General features: G+C 43.3%; 1 protein-coding gene, 2 long non-coding RNA genes and 1 other non-coding gene across 12 annotated transcripts in view; 2 read left to right on the top strand and 2 right to left on the bottom strand.

Moving 5' to 3' along the window:
- The first annotated feature begins 2,586 nt into the window (after positions 1-2,586).
- LOC138743738 (U2 spliceosomal RNA) lies at positions 2,587-2,774 on the top strand. Its single transcript, XR_011345044.1, has one exon. It is a non-coding gene; the product is annotated as a U2 spliceosomal RNA (small nuclear RNA).
- Positions 2,775-14,292: 11,518 nt separating this feature from the next.
- LOC138743439 (uncharacterized) lies at positions 14,293-16,306 on the bottom strand. The gene is made up of 2 exons (XR_011344879.1): positions 15,375-16,306; positions 14,293-14,770 (listed from the first exon to the last, which is right to left on the bottom strand). It is a non-coding gene; the product is annotated as an uncharacterized lncRNA (long non-coding RNA).
- Positions 15,174-23,574, top strand: part of LOC138743437 (sideroflexin-1) — a 55,616-nt gene continuing 47,215 nt past the window's right edge. For 2 of the 9 annotated variants that reach the window (XM_069898833.1, XM_069898831.1), the window contains exons 1-2: positions 15,174-15,448; positions 15,759-16,103. Coding sequence is in view for 3 of the 9 variants with exons in the window: in XM_069898835.1 (XP_069754936.1) it covers positions 15,743-15,758 (16 nt within the window). In the remaining 6 variants the exon portion in view is untranslated. Of the gene's footprint in view, positions 15,449-15,478; positions 15,596-15,617; positions 16,104-23,574 lie in introns of those variants that run through there. The other 7 variants (XM_069898829.1, XM_069898828.1, XM_069898832.1 and 4 more) reach the window with 6 other exon arrangements.
- Positions 17,681-23,246, bottom strand: LOC138743438 (uncharacterized). The gene is made up of 2 exons (XR_011344878.1): positions 22,901-23,246; positions 17,681-19,897 (listed from the first exon to the last, which is right to left on the bottom strand). It is a non-coding gene; the product is annotated as an uncharacterized lncRNA (long non-coding RNA).

The following is a 23,574-nucleotide window of genomic DNA, read 5'->3' as shown; positions in this document are numbered from 1 at the left end:
CATTCTTCAGTCCTCACTGCCAAAACATGCAAACACACATCCAAACAAAGCAGAGATAGACAAACAATATATATGCAATACATATATAAAAATAAATAAATATAGTTTCCTAAATAATAGAATCTCAGAGGGTTTGTATGAGCAATTCATTCAGTCATTCAGAAGTCTCACTGTCTGTGGGAACAAGCTGTTTCTCACCTTGGTGGTTCTGGCCCTGATACTCCTGTATCTATTTCTTGACAAGAGTAGCTGGAAGGTGCTGTGTGCAGGGTGGAAGGGGTGCCGAGACCTCTTCAAACCATAATCCCAGTAGATTTCGTCAATGGGGTGGGGGGGGGGGGATGTGGAGGGAGACACCATTGATCCTCTCTGCTCCTCTTATGGTCCAGTGGATTGACTTTTGGTACAATGTTCTGCAGCAGTGGTTTTCAAACTGCCCCCTAAATTCACATTCCACCTTAAGCAATCCTGTCCTGGGTAAACTTGTACCTCTCATTTTGTTCATTTTAGATTGGTCACAGTGTTTGACTACCGAAAGAAAATAGACACACACACCGAGAGCAGTTCAGTTTATTCAAATGTTTATTACAAATTCAAAAGCTGATTTCAAACTACAATATGCTAGCCCTTCCCAACTATACTTATCAATGCCTGGACTGGTCCCAACTGCCGAAGCAAGGCAACGACTGCACACTTGTAGTAGGTTGTCGGGGCGCCGGTAGCAGCTTCTCCACCTCCCTCGACCGGGACATTAGCTGGACTCTAGAAGTTCTTCTTCTTGCTGAGAGATTTTGCCACCACCTCTTGGAGAGTTTCAAACTTCAGCAGTGAGATCATGCCTTATATTACCCAAAAGTTGTTTACTTCATAGCTTATCTCTTTAAACAAATTGATTTAATTATCTTCAAGATCTCCTGACAGTCTGCGACCAACAAAAGAAAACTGCATCTCTGGCCCTCATGGTGGAATTTTGATGTGTCTACTAATATGCATCCTGGGCCTCATAGTGTAAATTAGATTATGCAGAAGCAAAGGCTGCAAAAGTAAAAAACAGTTTAAATCTTCCATTACAAATCCCTATGCCATAAGTGCTCTGTGGTTGGTAAGGGATTGCTTAAGGTGGTATGAGAGTGAAAAGGGAAAGTTGAGAACCACTGTTTTGGCCCCAATTGTTACTGAAATATTTTGCTTGAGAAAAAATGTCATTGGCCCATTTCCTTTAGACTTATGAAACCATGCATATAACAAGTCAATTAGGTTTGATTAAAATAGTGGTTTACAAACCTTTTTATTTGCACTCACATACCACCTTAATCAATCCCTTACTAATCGTAGAGCACTTATGGCATAGGAATTGCTTAAGGTGGAATGTGAGTTTAGGGGGCAGTTTGAAAACTTCCACTCTACAGCAACTGTATCACACTATGATGTAGCTGGGCAAGACACTCTCAATGGAGCTCCTGTAGAACGTTTACAGGATGGTAGCTGGAGGCCTTGCTCGCCTCAGTCTTCTCAGCTGTTGAACCTTCCTGACAAGTGAGGAGATGTTGTGCCTAGGGTAGGTATCTTATTACCTTGAAGAAGGGCTCAAGCCCGAAATGTTGGTTATGTATTTCTACCTTTGCTACATAATGGACAGTTTTACCTACTGAGCTTCTCCAGCATTTTGTATTATTTAATTCAACCAGTGTCTACAGGTTTTCCTAATTTTCATCTTCTTGAGTGGACTCTGAGGAACTTGGTGAACTCTACTCTCTCCACTACTGAGCTATTAATGTGTAGGGGAGGGTGGTCATCCCTGGTCCTCCTGAAATTTACGACCATCTCCTTTGTCTTGTCCATGTTGAGCCTCAGGTTGTTATTCTCACACCATTTCATGGCATTTTTCACCTCTTCTCTATAGTGTAACTCAACATTGTTACTGATGAGCCCAACTACTGTCATGTCATCTGCAAACTCGATGACTCTGTTGGACCTGGATCTGGTGTTGCAGTCATGGGTCAGTAGCATGAATAGGTATGGGCTCAGCCTACAGCCCTAAGGTGCGACAGTGCTCAGCATGAGGATGCTCAATGTTCTGCTGCCAACCTGGATAGACTGTGGTCTTTCTGTTAGGAAGTCCAGAATCCAATTACAACGAAGAACATTATCCCACATATTGGCTCCTCACTACCTGTTGGAAATCCTAGATAGCATATAGAGGCGATGGTGCCACTGATCCACTTTCATGGGTGGACACTGAGGTCCCCATCTAGAATAAATTCTGTGCCTTTGCTATTTTCAGTTCTGCTCTCAAGTGTGCCTCAACCTAAAGTGGCACTGAATCATCTGTTGAAGAGGTAGCATGAAATTTCATTGCCTGATGTTATGAGAATTCATGGCCCTGGATTTAATATTGAAAGCCACATGCTACTTACTCCTACCTATACACCACTGTTCTGCCAGTGAGATAGAATGTAACTGTCAATTGTAATGGATAAATCTGGTCATTGTCTGGAAGAACTGCCTAAGTCTTGCTATTGCTTGATTAACTTATGGGACAATTCTTGCATATGGTAGTCCCCAGATGCATGTGAAGAACTTACAATCGCTTCTCGGCCTTTTGGCTAAGATCAAATGTAGTATCTGTTCTTATCAGTTTAATATCTTATACGTCCCTTATCTAGGGATGTATTAAATTGATTTTTGGAACAGGGAGATGGAATAGGGGCTTGCTCCGTCCACTCCACGCATCGATCCAGTATTGCAGTGCCTCTGGGAACGGTGCACCAAAAAAAAAGATGATTGCACTGTGAGTCATTCATTATCATCTGACTTGCATATACAATTAGATGAAACAGTATTCCTCCTGACTCCAATGCAATTCCTCCAGTTACAGGATACTGTTCATTAATCTCACAGCCTGTGGAAAGAAGCTATTTCCCAGCCTGGCTGTCCTGATTTTGATGCTCCTTATCTCCTTCTTAATGGTAGTGGGTCAACAATACTGTGTGTGGATGGAAAGAGTCCTTAAGTACAGTTCAAACCAACATTCCTGGTAAATGTTGTCAATATATGAAAGGGAGACCCCAGTGATCTTCTCGGCCGTTTTGATGATCCCTTGCATTGACTTTTGATCCAATGGTTTGCCGCTACTGTGGATCTGATTCCACTACTCACATTAACCCCAAGCAGCAGGAATAGTGGAATGTGCAAATGAAACATTAAGAAAACTAAGCTGGTGAAATTGACTGAAGAAATAGGGCTAAAACTGGCTAAAACGTGCTACCCCTAGCATTGTTTAAAATGTGGATGACACCGCAGGCTAAGTTGGAGCTATCTGGAGCAGAGATGGTCCACAGACAGCTTGGGGAGCAAAGCTCGCATCACCAGTAGCGATGGATTTATTATCATTTGGCGATGACATGAGCAAATATTTGAGTAATCTAACTAAAATTTTTTTTTAATGTACAACAGGTACAACATGCACACCTAAAGATCCAACAGATCGAAGTGGTGAATATCCTAACAGCAAACCTGAAAATTACTTTCTGGTTAAGAATTGGGATCAGAAGAAATTGGGAACTTGCTGGAATGGGCCATTCCAGGTCCCATTAATAACACTGACTGCAGTAAAGCTCACTAGATACACCAGACATAAGGAAAAAGGCCCACCTAAGATATTAAGATTTTTATTATAACAGACTGAGAAAAAAAGCCCACCTACAACATGAAAACTTTATTCTCATGCCTCTTGTCACCATGATATTTTAAATGAATATTGGAGTCATGAAGAGGCATAATACATTTTTAAATGTGTCTTACTTATATGTTGATAAGATGAATGTTTACAGCTGTTGAATCCATTCCCATTTTCTAACCAACTCAATGGGCAGTATCCCTCAAGATCCAGGCCCTACCCAATACAGGAAGTGACAGAATGGATTTTGAAACAGAACCGATTACAGACAAGTGAAATTAAGGATATAAACATGTAGAGGAGACCAGGGTTATAACATGACATCTTTTATTAAATGATGCCTAGTCATATAGCCATCCTAAAGCTGGGAGAAAGTTTTTTTTTTTTTTTTTTTTTTTTTTTTTAAATTTTTTTATTTTTCACACCATAAATCACATTAGCCATGATATACACTATTTCTTTTCACACATATACAGTGACTTTTTCTCCCCCCCCCCCCTTTCCTCCCAAACCACCCCCCCACCCCCCCCTCTCATCCATTTTAGGTATACAATCTAGGTTGCATTAAGCCAGTCAGACAATGTTGTCATTCAACCAAATTACACCAGAAATTCTACTGAGTCCATTCTTTTCTTTCCTTCTCCTTCCATCAACTTAGGTAATGTTTGTCCCCGGTAGGTTTTTGCTATTGTATTTAATGTAAGGCTCCTATACTTGTTCGAATATTTCAATGTTATTTCTTAACCAATATGTTATTTTTTCTAATGGAATACATTTATTCATTTAAATTTGGTAGTTTCTTCCTTTTAATTTGGTTATGTATTCCATTAATATTTAAAGACATATAGTTCAGCGTAGCCCTTTTATATTTTGTTTATCTTCTCTTTCCGTTTTTCCATCATTACCTTTCCTCCTTTTCCATTTCTGTTTTCTTATTTTCAACTCTTTATAAGACAACATTCCTACAACATCTAACATTTTCCTTATTCTCCTATTTCTATCTTATTTATCCCCAATCTCCCCTTCACCTCCTGAGTTGTCCTTTATCCCTTGTCGGACAACCACATCTCCCCTCTCCATTTGGATTTGCGAATCCACTCGCAAGCGTCAACTGATTTTGCAGTGACCGCTATTTCCCCCCACCCCGCCTCCCCCAGAAAAGATTTCACTTTTCATATGTCACAAAGGTCCCTCTTTTAATTCCCTCCTTATTCTCTCTATTCCATTACCTTCCCTTATTAATTCTTGTCTATACTATCCATATTTTCCTCTAAGTACAGATACATTCATGTATGCTCATTGTCTCTATTCACTCTTATACCTCTTTACCTGCATACATATCAATCGTGATCATTTTTACTCTCATTACCCGTCTTCATCCCTCAGTCTATTTTTGTCTTTACCCACATACATATCAGTCGTGATCATTTTAACTCTCATTACCCGTCTTCCTCCCTCAGTCTATTTTTGTAATTGTTCTGCAAATTTTCGTGCTTCTTCTGGATCCGCGAATAGTCTGTTTTGTTGTCCTGGAATAAATATTTTCAATACCGCTGGATGCTTTAGTATAAATTTATACCCTTTCTTCCATAAAATCGCCTTTGCTGTATTGAACTCTTTTCTCTTCTTTAGGAGTTCAAAACTTATATCTGGATAAATGAAGATTTTTTGCCCTTTATACTCCAGTGGTTTGTTGCCCTCTCTTACTTTTTCCATTGTCTTCTCCAGTACCTTTTCTCTTGTAGTATATCTTAGGAATTTTACTACAATAGATCTTGGTTTTTGTTGTGGTTGTGGTTTAGAGGCCAATACTCTATGTGCCCTTTCTATTTCCATTTCATGCTGTAGTTCTGGACATCCTAGGGTCTTAGGGATCCACTCTTTTATAAACTCCCTCATATTCTTGCCTTCTTCATCTTCCTTAAGGCCCACTATCTTTATGTTATTTCTTCTGTTATGGTTTTCCATTGTATCTATTTTTTGAGCTAGTAGTTCTTGTGTCTCTTTAGTTTTTTTATTAGATTCCTCCAATTTCTTTTTTAAGTCTTCTACCTCCATTTCTGCTGCTACTGCCCGCTCTTCCATCTTGTCCATTTTCTTTCCCATTTCTGTTAAGGTCATCTCCATTTTATTTATTTTCTCTTCTGTGTTGTTTATTCTTTTTCTTAAATCCTTAAATTCCTGTGTTTGCCATTCTCTAAATGATTCCATGTATCCTCTAATAAGAGCAAGTATATCCTTTACCTTGCCTCTCTTTTCTTCTTCTATTTCACCATACTCTTCCTCTTCTTCTTCCTCTGGGTTGGCCATCTGTTGTTTCTTTGCTGCCCTTTCCTCCTCTTCTATCTTGTTTCTATTGTCTTCTGTGGTCTCTTCTTGCTGCAGGTGTTCTGCAGCTGTCGTTGCCGGCTGTGGAGATCGACTCCCCAGCTGGTCCCCCCTCCCGTCGGTGTGTTTTTTTTCATTCGCATCGCGCATGCGCGAAACTTCGCGCATGCGCGGTTGCGCACTTTTGTTCGGCTCTGCGAGCCATTTTTGTAGTCCATTATTTACCGACCTGAGGGAGCGGGTTTCTCTCTCCGCAGCGGGCCTCTTCGGACAGGTAAGGCCTTCACCTTTTTCCTCCTTTGTCTTCTCTTCCTCTCTTCTTACCGTTGCTTTCGACTTTTCTTTTTTTGTCGCCATCTTCTTTCCACCTTTATACTCACTTTTCTGTAACTTTTATTTCTGTGCCTTTGTGTTTTCTCTTGTTTTTCCCGACTTTTCTGGAGAGGGCTGGAGTTCACCGTCCGGCCACTACTCCATCTCGTGACTCCTCCAAGCTGGGAGAAAGTTGATGTAAAACTCTACTGTGTACAATGAGACTTATTTATTTTGACATAAAGCACATCCATGGCTAACTGCTAATTGGATAGGATCCTGTTATTTGGGAAATATGGTTCCCTCTACACATCATGTACAGAAGCTACACAAATATCCTGATTGGCCAGATGTGACCAGGTTAAGGACAAGAAGATGTATCTCTAAGATGGAGCAGGTCTTTATGATTCTGTTGCCCTTTAACGGTATGAGAAAGACATCCAAAAAGCTGGTTCGCCGACTCAGAAGCTGTGATTATTGACTAATGAAACAGTTAAGAGGCTCTAAGCAGCTGGGAAGGTGGTGTCAGCAGAGATGTTTGCCATCCATACAGTGATAATCCAGAACTGAATGGACCCTGACTATTCTGGCTGGTCATGGGGAGACCTGTAAGATTATAGGTCAAGGCTACTATACGAACAGCTCTGACAACATCACCAAAAAGGTGAACCACATGCAAAATGAGAGATACAGGACTCACAAGAAATTGAAGTGAAATGCCTAATTATCACACTGGTCCCTTTTCACAATGCTTTGCTTACTGTATCTATATTGATAAAAGGAGGGAATGAAATAAAAGACCCTTAAGAAATCCTTAGAATATTAGAACCTTTAGAAGCATTTTAGTGTCTATGTTCAGTGCATAAGAAAAGGTAAAGTTAGAAGCAGTATGGTGTTTTGGGCCTCTGTCTGACTGGTACTAATTGAAACAACCTTGTGGTGGCAAAGTAGGGAGTCAAAGCTGAAAGTGCAGGAATGCGTGAAGAGATTTGGGAAGATAAGGGGCCCTGATATTTTCTCTGAGTCTGAAAAAGAGGTGGAAGGGGAAGAGATTTGCTGCTTGTCCTACATGTAATGTTTTACTTTTATATCATGTGAGTTTGTGACTGATGTAACCTTTTTCTAACTTGCTTGAATGTATAAATACTTTATTGGGCAGAGACCCTACAAGTATGACAGCAGGAGAGGGCTCTTCCAGGTGGCTACCCATAGATCTCTGTATGCTGTGCCTGTTTGCATCGGGAGCGACAAAAATCAGAACCACTCTACCATACCACGCAATGATGTAGCCAGACAGAGACTCTCAATTGCGCTTCTGTAAAATGTCAAAATTTTGTCACTTCGGCCTCTTCAAATTCAGTCAATGCAAGATAATCCAATTTATTTACTCCCTATGCCAAAATTATCTATTGCCTACCATAGAAGTTTGCCTGATCCTCTGAGTTCCTCTAGCACTTTGTGTTTTGCCATAGTTTATAATGATACAGGTGGAGAGTTGTTAGTAATTTTTAGATGGCACTTAAGAATCAAGCTTGCAGTTAAGAGGGCAAATTCCACTCTCCAGTCCCACTCCTTCAGTGCTGGAAAGGACCATTGAGTTTTAGTCCAATAACTTTGTCATCATTGTAACTAATGCCTAGTGCAACATTTTTTAAAAATCAGGTTATTAACTGAATTGACAAGAGTTTTGATTGATTTAGTTGTTAGTCCAGGCCTTTCCATTACACTAGACAACAACTGTTTTCAAAAGATTTACTTCTTGAAAAGAAATTGAGGATTATGATAGACAACTTCAAGCTGAACACAAAGATAATTTCAGATTTGCTATATCACATAGGAAGTTGGAGAAATATTAAATTAACTTTTATTGAATTTAGAATGCTTAATTGCACATGCGTTCTGACACATTGTGTTAGTTCAACTATTGATGATTTCCGTTTGTACTCAGCATCTGATGCCTCTTGCGTCCAACAATAGTCAGCCTGTATTGATCGATTCCAGTTGCCCTGATATCGCTTTTCCATAGTCGCAATGTCTTGGTGAAATCTTTCACCATGTTCATTATTGACTGCACCAAGATCATCAGGGAAGAAGTCCAAGTGCAAATGCAGAAGATGAATTTGTATAGTTTTGTATATTTGAAGTAGGCTTAAAATATAACAGAAAATCACAAAAATATCTGAATAATGGTACATGATAGAAAATTTTTTAAGGTGATTTTCATAATCAGCTGCCCAAAATCAATAAAAATGCCCATAAGTATTCAGGAAGTCAAATCTCTACAGAGGGCTTGTCTACAGAGGTCATATGGGTGGATCTGAGGAACAGGAAAGGTGTGAACACACTGATAGGGTTGTATTATAGATCACCCAATAGTCGGAGAGAATTGGAGGAGCAAATCTGCAGAGATATAGCAGACAGATGTAAGAAACAGAAAGTTGTGATAGTGGGAGATTTTAACTTTCCACATATTGACTGGGACTCCCATACTGTAAAAGGGCTGGATGGCTTGGAGTTTGTCAAATACGTTCAGGAAAGTTTTCTAAATCAACATATAGAGATACCAACTAGACAGAGTGCCATACTGGATCTCCTATTAGAAAATCAGACAGGTCAGGTGACAGTTATGTATAGGGAAACATTTTGGGTCCAATGACCATAATGTCATTAATTTCAAGTTAATTATGGATAAGGATAGGTCTGGCCCTCGAGTTGAGATTCTAAATTGGAGAAAGGCCAATTTTGTGGAAATGAGGCAGGATCTAGGAGGAGTGAATTGGGATAAGCTGTTGTCTGGCAAGGATTTGTTCAGTAAATGGAAAGCCTTCAAAGGCAAAACTTTGGGAGTGCAAAGTTTGCATGTCCTGTCAGGATTAAAGGCAAAGTTAACAAGCATGAGGAACCTTGGCTTTCAATGGATATTGACAATGTGGTTAAGAAGAAGAGAGAGATAAATCAGATATAGCCAACAAGGAGCAAATGAGGTACTAGAAGAGTATAGAAAATGTAACAAAATACTTAAGAAGGAAATTAGGAAGGCAAAAAGAAGCGATGAGGTTGCTTTGGCAGATAATGTGAAGGTAAACCTGAAGGGCAAAGGATAGTAAGGGAAAAAAATTGGTCCCCTAGGTATCAGAGTGATTATCTATGTATGGAGTCTCACAAGATGGGGGAGATCTTAAACAGTTTTTTTGCATCAGTATGGAACATACAGAGATTAAAGAGGGGGTGCTTGCTGTCTTATAGCATATAAAAGTAGATAAATCCCCCAGGCCTGACATGATATTTCCTTGTACCTTGAAGGAGGCTAGTGTAGAAATTGCAGGGGCTCTGGCAGAAATATTTAAAACGTCCTTAGCCATAGGTGAGGTGCCAGAGGATTGGAGAGTAGCTCATGTTGTTCCATTGTTTAAAAAAGGCTCCAAAAGTAAACCAGGAAATTACAGGCCGGTGAGCCTGATGTCAGTAGTAGGTAAATTATTGGAGGGTGCTCCGAGAGATCAGATATACAAGTATTTGGACAGCCAAGGGCTGATTCAGGATAGTCAGATTGGCTTTGTGCGTGGTAGGTCGTGTTTAATGAATCTTATAGTTTTTCAAGGAGATTACCAAGAAAATAGATGAAGGAAAGGCTGTGGATGTTGTCTACTTGCCCTTTAATAAGGCCTTTGACAAGGTCCCACATGGAGGTTATTTCAGAAAGTTCAGACTCTAGGTATCCATGGAGAGGTTGTAAACTGGATTTAAAATTGACCGAATGGGAGAAGACAGAGGGTTGTAGTGGATGATTGCTTCTCAGACTAGAGGCCTGTGATTAGTGGTGTGCCTCAGGGATCGGTGCTGGGACCATTGTTGTTTGTTGTCTATATCAATGATCTGGATGATAATGTAGTAAATTGGACCAGCAAGTTTGCTGATGACACTAAGGCGTGTGGACAGCAAGGAAGGGTTTAAAAGTTTGCAGAGGGATCTGGACCAAATGAGAAAAATGGGACAGAAAATGGCAGATGAAATTTAATGCAGACATGTGTGAGGTGTTGCATTTTGGAATGACAAACCAAGGTAGGATATACCCAGTAAATGGTAGGGCACTGAGGAGGAACAAAGGGATCTGGGAATACAGATACATAATTCCATGAAAGAGGCATCATAGGTATACAGGGTTATAAAGAAAGCTTTTGGCATCTTGACCTTCATAAATCAAAGTACTGAGCATAGGAGTTGGGATTTATGGTGAGGTTCTATAAGACATTGGTGAGGCCAAATTTGGTGTATTGTGTGCATTTCTGGTCACCTAACTACAGGAAGGATATCAGTAAGATTGAAAGAGTACAGAGAAGGTTTACTAGGATGTTTCTGGGTCTTCAGGAGTTAAGTTACAGGGAAAGATTAAACAGGTTAGGACTTTATTCCTTGGAGTGAAGAAGAACGAGGGGAGATTTGATAGAGGTTGAGGGGCTTATAGAGAAAGTTAATGCGAGTAGGCTCTTTCCACTTAGATTAGAAGAGATAAATTCAAGAGGACATGGCTTTAGGGTGAAAGGGGAAAGGTTTAGTGAGAACAACTTCATTCAGGGAGTGGTGAGACTGTGGAATGAGCTGCCACCTGACGCTGTAAATCTGGGTTCACTCTTAAGTTCTAAGAATAAATTGGATAGATACATGGATGGGACTGGGTGCAGGTCAACGGAACAAGCAGAATAATATTTTGGCACAGACTACAGGGGCCGAATGGCCTGTTTTCTATGCTGTAGTGTCCTATGGTTGCCCAGTGTTATTAATCCTCTTGTTTAACTATCATGTCATCACCTATAGAATGTTTTTCTGAATGAATAAAGAAAAGAAACAAGATGCTCAATATCACCCAAGGCGAACAAGACTTGATTTGTTCAAAGTACTGGATTACTTTACTTCCTCTACCATAGTCAATGCTTGGTTGCATTGTGTCCTTTCATAAAATACATGGCAGTTATTCATCAAGGTTTCTTGGACAGCATCTCCTGAACCAGTGAATTTTATTACCAATCTATAACTTTGGCTAAGCTGCCTGTGGAGTATTGTGTGTATTTGATGTTGTTCTCATTACAGGAAGGATGAGGAGGCTTTGGTAAAGGCTCAAAAGTAATTAACCTTAGTGATGCCTGGATGAGGGGGTATGAGCTGTAAGGACAGGTAAAGGTTCCATTATTGTCACATAATAGTACATTCAGAATTTAACATATATGAAATTCTTTAATTTTTGTCTACTGTAAAGCAGACAGAGAGTCACCACTTTGTCCAGTGCCCCTCACCGAAATGTACAGCCCCTGGTGTTCCTAGGCAGTCTCCCCTCCAAATACTGACCAGTCCTGAGCCTCAGGTGTATTTAGGCTATTAGGTACCGTTGTACATAAGCTGTACAAATTTAGGCTGTTTTCACTGGAACTTTGAAAATTGAAGGGAGAGCGACCCTTGGCATCTCTCATTGTTGTGTCCATCATTTTCCCCATACCAAGCTCATTGGCTGGTCATTACTCTATTTTTTAAATAACTTTACATCAGTAACTACCTCCCAGTCCTCTAGCCAGAGGACTCACTGCATCTCTGAAAAGAGTCTCACGGCACCGCTGAAAAGCCTGCAATATATTTTATTCATGCTTGATTCAAGTTTATTTAAGACTCTAAGTGGAGTGAAGCAGGGCTGTGTCCTAGCGCCAACACTATTTAGCATCTTCTTCTCCCTGTTGCTGCTGCATGCATTCTGGGATTCCGAGGACAGAGTAAATCTGCACACAAGAAGTGACGCAAAGCTCTTTAACCTGAGAGCAAAGAGCAAGACCTGGCAGGTTCTCATCAGAGAGCTACTGTTTTCTGATGACGCAGCACTGACCTCCCACACAGAAGGGCAGCTACAGAGGCTGATCGACAACTTCGCCACAGCCTGCCAGGAGTCTGGGCTGACAATCAGCATCAAAAAGACTAATGTGATGGGGCAAGATGCTGCAACCCCACCAACAATCCACACTGGAGATGAAGAACTTGACGTCACTGACAGCTTCACATACCTGTGCTCCACCATCACCAGCAACCTCTCACTTGAAACTGAAATCGACAAGCGTATCGCTAAGGCTGCCACTGGGATGTCCAAACTAAGCAAAAAGAGTGTGGAGCAACAAACACCTCACAAGGAACGCTAAGCCCAAGGTGTATCAGATATATCTTCAGCACCTTGCTTATGGCAACAAAACATGGATAGTGTATACCAGGTAGGAGAACCAGCTTGAGAGCTTCTATCACTGATGCCTTCAACGCATCCTGGACATATCCTGGCAGGACAGACTCACTAACACCAAGGTTCTGGATAAAGCCATTTCTCTCAGCATGCACCTCCTGCTGTGTTAGCGACAACTTCAGTGCCTTGGCCATGAACACCGTATGGAGGATGGTGGCATCCCAAATGACCTGCTGTACGATGGTCTAGCTGAAAGATCCTGTCACAGCTGCAGTTCAAAGATATCTGCAAGCATGATCTGAAACTCACTCACATCGATGTGCTCAATTGGGAGCCCCTTGCTGATAATTGTGGCCATGGGAAAAAACTGTCAGAAAGAGCATGAACAGCAGTGAGGAAAAGCACACGCCAGCTGGAGGACAAGAGGACACGGAGGAAGCAGACAACAGAGTCAGTCGACCACAACCCATCGTTCTGACTTCATCTGCAGCAAGTGTGGCAGAGAATGTCACGCCAGAGTGGGCCTTATGAGCCATTCCAGACTCTGCTCTAAAACCAACTGACTATCCATGGCTGTACCATTGTCTTCTGAGATCGGACGATGCTTACTACTGTATTGTCACATGTACCAAGATGTAGCGATAGAGGATGTTTTGTTAATATACCAGTAGACATTTCTTGCATAGTACCAGAGACAGGACAAAAGCACAAAAGTGTGGAGTTACAGAGAGAGATCAGATGGCGCAGAGCATAGAGAACATAATTTTGCTATTTAGAAGTTCATTCAGGAGTCTGATAATGGTGGGAAAGAAACTGTACATGAGTTTAGTGATGTGTGATATCATACACACGATTCATGTTCCTTATGATAGTGGGGTATGAGTGTGGCCAAGAGGGGATGCGTCTTTTAACGTGTTGATTGATCTTCCAAGGCAGTAGAATTTAGAGATGGCATAATAGATCAGTGATGCTTAAAGGCAACTACTTCTCTTCATATGCATTGCTAATGTAGACGCAATAGCTAGCAGGCAAAGAATTTCTGGAGTAACTCAGCAGATCATATAGCATCCATGGGTAGAAATGGTCAGCCAACATTTCGGGTTGGACTTTTATCTAATATAAGACCAATATGAGGTGAAATTACATCCATAAAATGGGAAAAAGGTTGAAGGAGGGGCCTAGAGACATTTGAGCATAGGACAGAAGGTGCTGCGGCCGAGAGACAAGTAGAGGAAGAATCCATTTGGGAGAGAAGAAAAGTGAGAGAGAAAAAATAAATAAATACAAGAGTAGGTAAAGAGACGGAAACAGTGAAATCAGGTGAGAGTAGAGGTTGATTGCACAATAGCTGGTCATTGCCAAGCAAAAGGCATAAATTTCCAATGTTAAAAAATGTATAAAGGCCTCTGAATGCTACAATGAGCACCACAACCTATTATGGAATTAATGCATTTGTATATTTTCAAATGTTGTTTGTGCTATGCATTCTGTACAAACTGTGTATTTTACCCTTACAGTATGTGAAAATGCCAGTGAGTACTGAACAAAAATAACTGATAATTTATCTTGCTTGCTGTTTTGAGTGACCTTGCTAAGCAGATTGGCTGCTATTTTGCTTGTGTAGCGATTTGGACTTCAAACCTAATTAATTAACTGTCAAGTGGTTTATGGGGATGTGGAGCAGTTGTATTCATTTGTAACAGGGTTCATATCTTTAACAGTCCATTTTTTTCATTTAATCAGAAACGTGCACAAAACGAAGTGAAAAGCCATATGGTTTAATGGGCCTTATAGTTTGTAAGGTTACAAGAGGATTTGAGTCTAAGGGTAATCATGTCATTTGTTGTTATTATACAGAGCCTTGATAGTCTTCACCTGGAATATTGCCAACAGTTTTGACTCTTTACCCATAAAAGGATATAGAGTAGCTTTACAGGGGAAGAAATGCATTCCTAAAAATGTCCAGATCACGATTTTCTGCATACTTCAAGATGTGCAAGTTCAAAAGAAATTCTTTACTTATTCACTTTCGTTGTTTTTCCCACCTTTGTGGGTAGTGATTTGTGAATTATGACCGTGTCAGATTAAGGACGAATGTGCAGCAAACCACAAATACAGGGTTTACTCAACTCAATGAGACTGGGAGGGTGTCTCTGGAGAGGAGGCGACATGCAATATTCTGACAGAGCTCCATGACATGCATGTGGAGATGATGCTGAAGAGTCCCAGTCCCCAGGTCACTGAGGACAAAGATCTCCTTGTGAGAGTGGTGGTGACCCTTTGCAATTCTCTGCTCAGGGAGGGAGGGATGGGGAGGGAGGGATGGGGAGGGAGGGAGGGATGGGGAGGGAGGGAGGGATGGGGAGGGAGGGAGGGATGGGGAGGGAGGGTCGGTCATCGAGTACCATTGATCGAAGTCTGGAGATGTGGGGATTAAAGGCCGCTGGGACTGTGCAGGAAAATGCCTATGATCAGTTCTCCTCCCATCATACGCCGGACCCCCTGAAACGCGGGCGCACTGGACCCGCTGGAACGCGAGCGCGCTGGACCCCCCCCCCCCCCCGGGACGCAAGGACACTACTCCCCTCCCCTCTCCCCCGGTCCTCGTCGCCCTCAGATTCCTCGTCTCCGCGCCTCTTCTGCGAGTTCACCTGCTCTCCTCGCACCGTCTCCACGCCAGACGCAGCCGGCGAGGTCACGTGGGTGGAGCCGCGCGTCGCGTCTTTCCCGCGTCCTTCGAGCCGCCCCCGCCCCCGCGCACCGGGACAACGCTGCAGAGAGCACACCCCCCCCTCCCCCCACCCCAACTTTGACCGTGCACGTCCCCATCCATGTTGGGCTCACGCTGGCAGAGCAGCAGCACTTCCGGGTGAAGCGCCTCACCGACCTGCGGGACCGAGTGGAAGCGGCGGATTACTGTGAGTCCACGGCCGTTAACGTCCGCGTTCAGACGTCCCCCGCGTGGGTCAGGTGGACGGGACGTCCGGGCCATCCTGCCGGCCTCGACCGAGTTGGGCGGGACCGAGGCGGCGGCCGCGGGGAACCCGTTCACTTCAGCCCTTTCAGTACGTCAATATTCCCAGGGCTCCCGGAGCCACAGCTCATGCATGAGGCAGCCCTCCTGTTGCAAGGCTTATGTGATTTTGCTGGCGCAGGATTAATGTTTCCCTTTGCATGTGCTGTTTGCAGTCAAGAGCAAAGCGATTTGCTGGATGTGTCATTTTGCAGGTACCAGTTCGCTTTGATTGAATGACACTGTCGCAGAACAACAGGAACATTTAACTTGGTAGATGGAAATCACCAGGAATCACATGAACGTTGCCTCCGTGTCGCAGAAATATTTGCTGACTGCCTATTTTTACTCCCTCGAAGCTGCAACCAACTCCAGAGCGATGCACAGACTTGGGTATTTCTGATGCAATGATTTCTTGAATTGCACCAGAAAAGGTTGGATCGCAGCATAAAAATTAATTCCAGAAGTTTGTAATCGATCAGGAAGGCGTGAGGACGAAATAGCCCAGCAACCTGTGTTTGCACTAATTGATATTGTTGACGAGTTAGCGAGTTGTTCTGGTTGGTAGAGATTACATCCTAAATAATATTTTGTTAAAAGTTAAAGCTGATTTCTGATTACCCTGTCGATAGAGTACTATAAATTGCTGTCTGTTCATGTTTGACTCGTTTACAGCCAATGCCATATTAAACATTAACTATCAACTCTTTAAGTCTTGGGTTAAGGTTTGGCGTGTTCCACAAATGCTTCACACAGTTGTCTGTATAGACTGTAAAATCATGACTGTAAATGGGAAAAACATGTTCAGCAAATCAATAAGTCTAAAGGCCAATCAGTCGCCAGGTCCTGATAACTTCCAGTACTTCTCAACCTTCCCTTCCCACTCACATGCCACCGGTATCACAGAGCATCTGTGATATTGGGATTACTTAGTGGAAAGAAAACAGTTGAGAACCACAGCCTTTCACTTTCAGGAGGTAGTGATAGGGCTGCAATTGTTCACAATTTGTTAGATTCTGTAGCGTTCCTGGAAATTGGGAAATTTGTAAATGTGCCATCACTATTCAAGACATTTGGGGACAGCGTGGAAGAAACTATAAGCCACTTTTTGTAAAGTGCTGACATTGTAATTAAGGTGGTAACAGAAAAAACCTAATACTATCAAGCAGCATCAAAATGGTTTTACGAAAGGAAAATGTGACAAATTTGCTTGTTCTGTGCAGATATAACAGGAGAACCAATAGATGTCATGTATTTGAATTTCCTGAAGGCATATGCCACATGAAAAAGTCTGCTTAACATAAAGTACAAGTGGTTGGGTATCACATTGGCATTGATAGAAGAGTGGCTGGTTAACAAAGCACCATGTTGATAAAATGGGAGTCAGTAACAAACAAGTTCTTGCTATTCTTGGTGAAGGGGTTTTGGCCTGAAATATCGGCTATGTGTTGCTTTCCATGAATGCTGCCTGACCCACTGAGTTCCTCCAGATCTTTGCATTCCAGACAATGGGGACTAGCCCAGAATGCTATCCTGATTGTTGAACAAGAAGTCTGCAGATGCTGGAGAATTGGAACAATACACAAAATTGCTGGAGAAACTCAGTCAGCCATGTAGCATCGATAGAAAGCAATAAACAGTCACCGCTTTGGGCCTTAGCCCTTCATCTGGATGCCAAAGGTCAACATTTGTGTGTTTTTCACCATACAGATTTGCATGTTCTATTATTCTCATTAGCCAAAGATCATCCAGATGCATCCTATTTAAATGAAATTACAAAGAAGGTAAAAATGATAGGACTAAGTAAACACTATATCAGACAAAGAAAGTAAAATGACAAAATTAATTGTACAATTTAATATTTTGTGATATATGGTTAGAATGTAATGAGCACCATTGAATGTGTTAGTTTTCTGTCAGTTTATTGTAGCTTGCAAAAAAAACTGGTGAAGGTTGCGTGAGAGAACACTTTTGTATTGAACGACGGCAGTAGATCCAATAACTGAAAGGAATATAGTTAATATTCATTGTGCTTGGCTGAGAATTGCAGAGGTAATGTGCAATTTATAGCTTCACTGTGTGTCGTCATTAGTCATGAAGTTGTATATTTTTAAATTTAAGAAAATGCAGATGAGTCTGGTTTTGTTTTTTTTATTAGAGTTTTGTTTTTCTTTTAATTAGAGTTAAACAGTTATGCTAAACTGTTATAGTTACAAAATTTTAGTTTTTATAATCATGGCTGCCCGACGCTACAGCTTACAGTATTTAAAGTTAATTAGATATGCACCTACTCACCTCTGGGAAGATCTGCGGATGAGCTACATGACCACGAGCTGTCGCAGTCTGAAGGAAAACCCCTGATGCCTGGCTCTCCCATCCATCCTGCTCGCCAACATCTGTTCCCTAGTGAACAAAGTGGACGACATCTGACTCCAGAGGTCTGTGCAGCGTGAGTATGGGGACTGCTGTGCTTTGGTCTTTACTGAAATGTGGCTCAACGACAGGATCCTGGATGCCACTGTTTAGATGGATGGGCTCACTTTATTTAATGCTCCTAGAGATGCTGCTTTGTGTGGTAAAGCCCATGGCAGAGGCCTGTGCATTTACATCAACACGGAATGGTGGAAGAATTCTGCACAAGTCTCCAGTCACTGCTCATAGCTGGTGGAATTTGTTGACTATTCTATCTGCTGCGGAAATTCACCACTGTCCTCAGAATTGGAGTGTACATCTCCCCCCACCCCCCACCCTGTACTAACACTAAGGAGGCGACCTGGGAAATGTATGGGGCTATAAACAAACTGCAGACCGCACACCCAGACGGGCAGATTATTATTGCTGGGGTTCTCAACCAGGCGAATGTCATCAGAGCTACCCAAATTCCATCAGTATGTGGGCTTTGTTGCGAGAGGGGCGAACACATTAGACCTTGAGTACCTACGAAAATTTCTGATGCGTTCTATAGAGCGGAGCCCCGCCCCCCCACCTCAGATACTCAGACAACATCTCTGTAATGCTTCAGACTTCTCGTCAAATGCTCCAGACCAGTTTTGAAGTAGGTTAAAACCTAGTCAGCAGGGGCCATTCATGCACTTCAAGACTGCTTTGAGCGCAATGACTGGCACATGTTCAAGAAAGCAGCAACTGTTGGTGACCGAAACAATTTGGAGGAGTATACACCATCAGTGACCGGCTACATTAGTAATTCTACTGACGACATCACTGTGCCCAAGACCACCATTGTTCGTTCTAACCAGAAGCCATGGATGACTGTGGAGATGCGTGTGCTGCTCAGGAACTATGTATGACATTGCCTTCAGAGTGGATGACAAGGTAGCTCTAGCTGTTGCAAGATCCAAACTGTCTAAGATCATCAGGGAAGCAAAGCATACACATGCCCAGTGCATTCATAGTCACTTCCTGGACAGCAAGGACACACGACGCATGTGGAAGGGCATCCAAGATGTTGCCAACCACGGGCTACACCATCTGCCTTTGCTGGTGAAGTCTCCCTCCCAGACACACTGAACAATTTCTCCCTGTGTTTTGAGGCAAAAAACGACGTGACGGTGAAGAAGACCACCTCTCCTCCAAATAATCAGATGCTGTGTCTTTCAGTGGCCAATGTGAGGAGAGTGTTAGGCAATGTCAACCAGCAGAAAGTTTCTGGACCTGATAATGTTCGCAGCTCAGCAACAGATGTTCTCACTGATATCTTTAACATCTCCCTGAGAAGCGCCATGGTCCCAAAGTGTTTAAAAGCCATCACCATTGTCCCCGTGCCAAAGAAGTCGTCTGTGTCCTGCCTCAATGACTACCCCCTGTGGCACTTGCGTCCATCATCGTGAAGTGCTTCGAGAGGCTCGTCATGGGGCACATCAGGCTCCTGCTGTCTTTGTCAGTGGACCTCCTGCAGTTTACATACAGATCCAACTGCTCAATGGATGATGCCATCGCCACAGCCCTCCATCTAGCCCTCACCCACCTGGAAAATAAGAACTTGTATGTTCAAACGCTGTTTATCAACTTCAGTTCGGAAGTTGAGCCTGATGGGTCTAAACACCTCCCTCTGCAATTGGATTCTCGACTTCCTGTCGGGGAGACCTCAGGCAGTCTGGATCGGTAATAGCACTTCCAAGACCATCACACTGAGCACAGCCCCCCCCAGGGCTGCGTGCTTAGTCCACTGATGTTCATTCTGCTGCCCCACAACTGTGCAGCTAAACACAGCTGGAACCACATCAAGTTCACTGACGACACGACTGTGGTGGGCCTTATTGGTAAGAATGAGGAGTCAGCATACAGTAATGAGGTGCAGTCGCTCATGGACTGGTGCAGAACCAACGACCCGTATCTGAAAGTTAAAGCAAAAGAGATGGTTGTTGACTTTGAGGGCCCAGGGGGAACCATGCTTCGCTGACCATTGACAGTTCGATGTTAAGGTCATAGTTCGCTGCATCACTGCCTGGTTTGCAAGCTGTAGCACTCAGACCGCAAGACCCTCCAGAGCAGGGGTGTCAAACTCAAATTCACGGAGGGCCAAAATTAAAAACTTGGACTAAGTCGAGGGCCGAACTAAATATTTATTGAAAATTTTCAACAACATCTGCATGTTTTCTCTTCTTTCAACATATGTAATGTTAAAATTTAGGATATAACTTTAGGAGGATAATGTTACAGGTCAGGAGTAGGTAGCTCAAGTTCACCCTTTGCTTGACCTGAGGGAAACATATTTGGTCCCTGTGGAGATGTAGTCAGCATTCACAGGCTGTGTCCATTTTGGCCTGCATCAGGACTCAGCATTTCCTGCTCACTCCTCAGGCTCTAGGCTTCTATTCACCCTCGACCCACCATCCCTCTACCTGACCAGTCCTTTACCCAACCTCTACTCACCCCTCACTCCACTCGCTCTGCCTCTACCCACCCCATCCTATACACGCCCCTCTACTGCCTCTCCCCTCAACCTGTTCCTCCCTCTACCCGTCTCTCACCCTCTAATCACCCCTCCCCTACTCACCCTGCCCCTCCCCTTTTATCTCTTCCCTATCCACCCCTCCTTCTACTCATCCCTCCCTCTAACTGCCCCTCGTACCACCATAACTTCCCCTGCCCATTACTCCTCACCTACACCCTCTGCCCACCCCTGCTTACCCACCCACTCAGGCCCAGCGCGCTGCTGATCAGCCTTTGTGGACAGCCACCATCTCTCTCTTCACGTGCAGGGCCGAACCAGTCGTCCCTGGGGTCCGCGCGGGTGCAAGCGCTGAAGGCTGTGGTGACCGGGAGAAGTGCACTCGCGCTGTGGAAGGGCCGTCCGGTGCCAGTCGCGCGGGGCCCGCGCTGCCCGGGGGCCGTGCGCAGCCTGCCATGCCCGTCGCGCCGACAGGAAATCACAGGCGCTCGCCCATCCACCGCACCGCTCGACAGGTGGGAGAAGTGACTGGTTGTGCGGGGAGCCTTCCAACCGGCTTGCCGGCTGATGACATCGACAGACTTCTCTTGTTACAATTTCTCGTGTTACAATGGGGAAGGATGTGCAATGAAGGAGGAGGATGGTGGGGGTGACATTACCAAAAAACAGCATCGGCGGGCCACCTCTAATACATATTTTAAATGATCTTGCGGGCCAAATATAATTATATCGCAGGCCAAATTTGGCCCGCGGGCCAGAGTTTGACATGTGTGCTCCAGAGGATAGTGAAGTCAGTGGAAAAGATCATTGGGGACTCTCTTCCTGCCATGAAGGGCATCTACAACACTTGATGCAGGTGAAAGGCAATAAACATCATGAAAGACTCCTCACACCCCTCATGTAAATGTTCTCCCTCTGTCATCTGGTCGGAGGTACCATAGCACTCAGGTCCTTGCATCCAGATTGTGTAAGAATTTGTGTTTATAGCCTTTCTAGAAATATCATTTATGAGAAAACTAGCACAAATTTTCCTCTGTAACAGAAATAGGCTGGAAGGAAGCAACAAGTTTGAAGCCAAGGAACATTCTAGACAGGAAATTAGAATCAATTATCCCTTCTGCCTTGATCATCTCAAAGTAATCACACTATTCCCCCCCCCAGACTCTAGAATACATAGTGTCTTTAACACAAAGACACTATTATGTCTTGGTGACCAATTCCACTACTTATCAAACAGGCTCCCATTCATAAATTGGCTTCCTGCGCAAACATGGCCGATTGACTCTACTACTTGTCAGATGTGATCTCGCTGTCAAAAGTTCAGAATGTGCATAGCCACATTGAAGGTGCCAACGAATCTTTGGTTTCACCACAGACCTTCAAACTAGCACCTTTCCTCTCTATTGTTAGAATTGATGGCTTTCTGTTTAGGGTGGAACTAGCATTTGCAAGCCTTTTCATAGTTGGCCTCTGAAAGGAGGCCAGCTTGAAGCCAAATGAAAAGGTGATTCTTACCTTTTCTTGAAGGCCCAGAAAAGCCTGGTCCGATGTCCCTTTTCAGCCGAGACGGATGGGGCATTGATGCAGCTTTCAGGGGGTGTGGATACTGGTACCATGAAGTCATACATATGTGCCGTGCAATGGCTGAGTGGCTGACTTCGTTACGCATAATCCCCCCAAGCAGCTGGAACTGCTCTGCACTTCCCAGAACGGTTCCAACTGCGTGACGGATTATAGGTAGGGAAGACGGCCATTATTCTGCTGCTGGGGCCAACGAACGGCCCTGAAGACTGAAGTGGCCCGTTGAGGTGTCGGAGGCTGGAGCGGCCAGCGGGGCTGTTGCAGCCATCCGGCTGCTACAATGGTTCCCGCCGGCTCCACCAGCCCTGAGGGGTCATGGAGGGAGAGGGGTGATAACGTCACTGCGACATCATCAGCCTGCCCCTCGCCAGCCACTGGCAGTGGCAGTACATTCATGCTAAGCGGAGGAGTGCAATGCTCCACTGCTGACATTTTTCCCTGAGAGGGATTGCAGTCAGCGCCTTGGAGATAGCCAGGGCTCATTCATGGTGGTAAGTCCCGATGTAAGGGTGGAGAATCTCGACCTTTATACTTGAGCTTTTTGACTGCATGAAAGGGCCTTAAGGCACACAGCAAGGAAATCACTGTATATTGCAAGCAGCTTTCTAGACGGCTTCCATTGTATATGCTACAAATTCATATATTTTAATTATAACATGCACATGTAAAAAGCCAATTGATGTCAACCACTTTCTTGTCTTTAGAAATGTGTAAATACTGACTGTAAAGCCTTAACTTGTAACAATACTTTCAAAGAGACAACTCTAATTTGTAGGCAAGAATTATACCACTCGACTGGATTCTTTGGGTATTTTTACTCAGAAACTTCAGAATTATTCCAGAAAGAAAAATTAGCATACTTACCTCTGGTGTGTCCCAATGTAGTTGTTTACACAGGGGCACTTTTACAGAGCCTTCCTATGTTGTGGTGTTTGTCAGATGGGGAGAGTCGTATTCATTAGGCCTGATTCTTGGGGAGTGGCTGTGGTCAATTTACACTGCAGCCGTAAAAATGTGTAGGAGTACAAATGGAAAAATTACAGGATGGAATTTGCATTAAAAATTCCATCCCAACATTTTTACTCAGCCACTGGAGCAGAAATTTTCCTGAAATTTTCTGCTGTTTTGTGGCTGGGTAAAAGTGCTTTTTGAATGAGGTTCAACAGTATTAGTGAGATGACCTTGTCTATCTGCCTCTAGTACTGCTCATTCCCACTGTGGTTTGTACTTTGTGGTTCTGCTGTACATTTTGTACCTGAACAGGAAAAGTGTCTATAACAATTGGGCAACAGTTTTTTTTTTCTCCCAGGTCATCAGGCTCCTGAATTCCCAGAACCTATGTGGATATGTTCTGTGGACCTTTACTGTATACATTTTAATATTTGGTTGTGTTTACCTTCTTTTCTGACTTGTATTTGTGTAAATATGCTCCGTGGTCCTGGAGAAATGCAATCTCGACTTTACCGTGTGAGCATGGTATGAATGAAAAATAAAAGGTGAATTGACTTGACTTGAATGATGAGTTTCAGTCAGAGACC

This window comes from Narcine bancroftii, chromosome 9 (genome assembly GCF_036971445.1).
Source record: "Narcine bancroftii isolate sNarBan1 chromosome 9, sNarBan1.hap1, whole genome shotgun sequence".
Classification (NCBI taxonomy): Eukaryota; Metazoa; Chordata; class Chondrichthyes; order Torpediniformes; family Narcinidae; genus Narcine; species Narcine bancroftii.
Note: the sequence above shows the minus strand (reverse complement) of the source record. Positions and strands in the feature narration are given on the sequence as shown.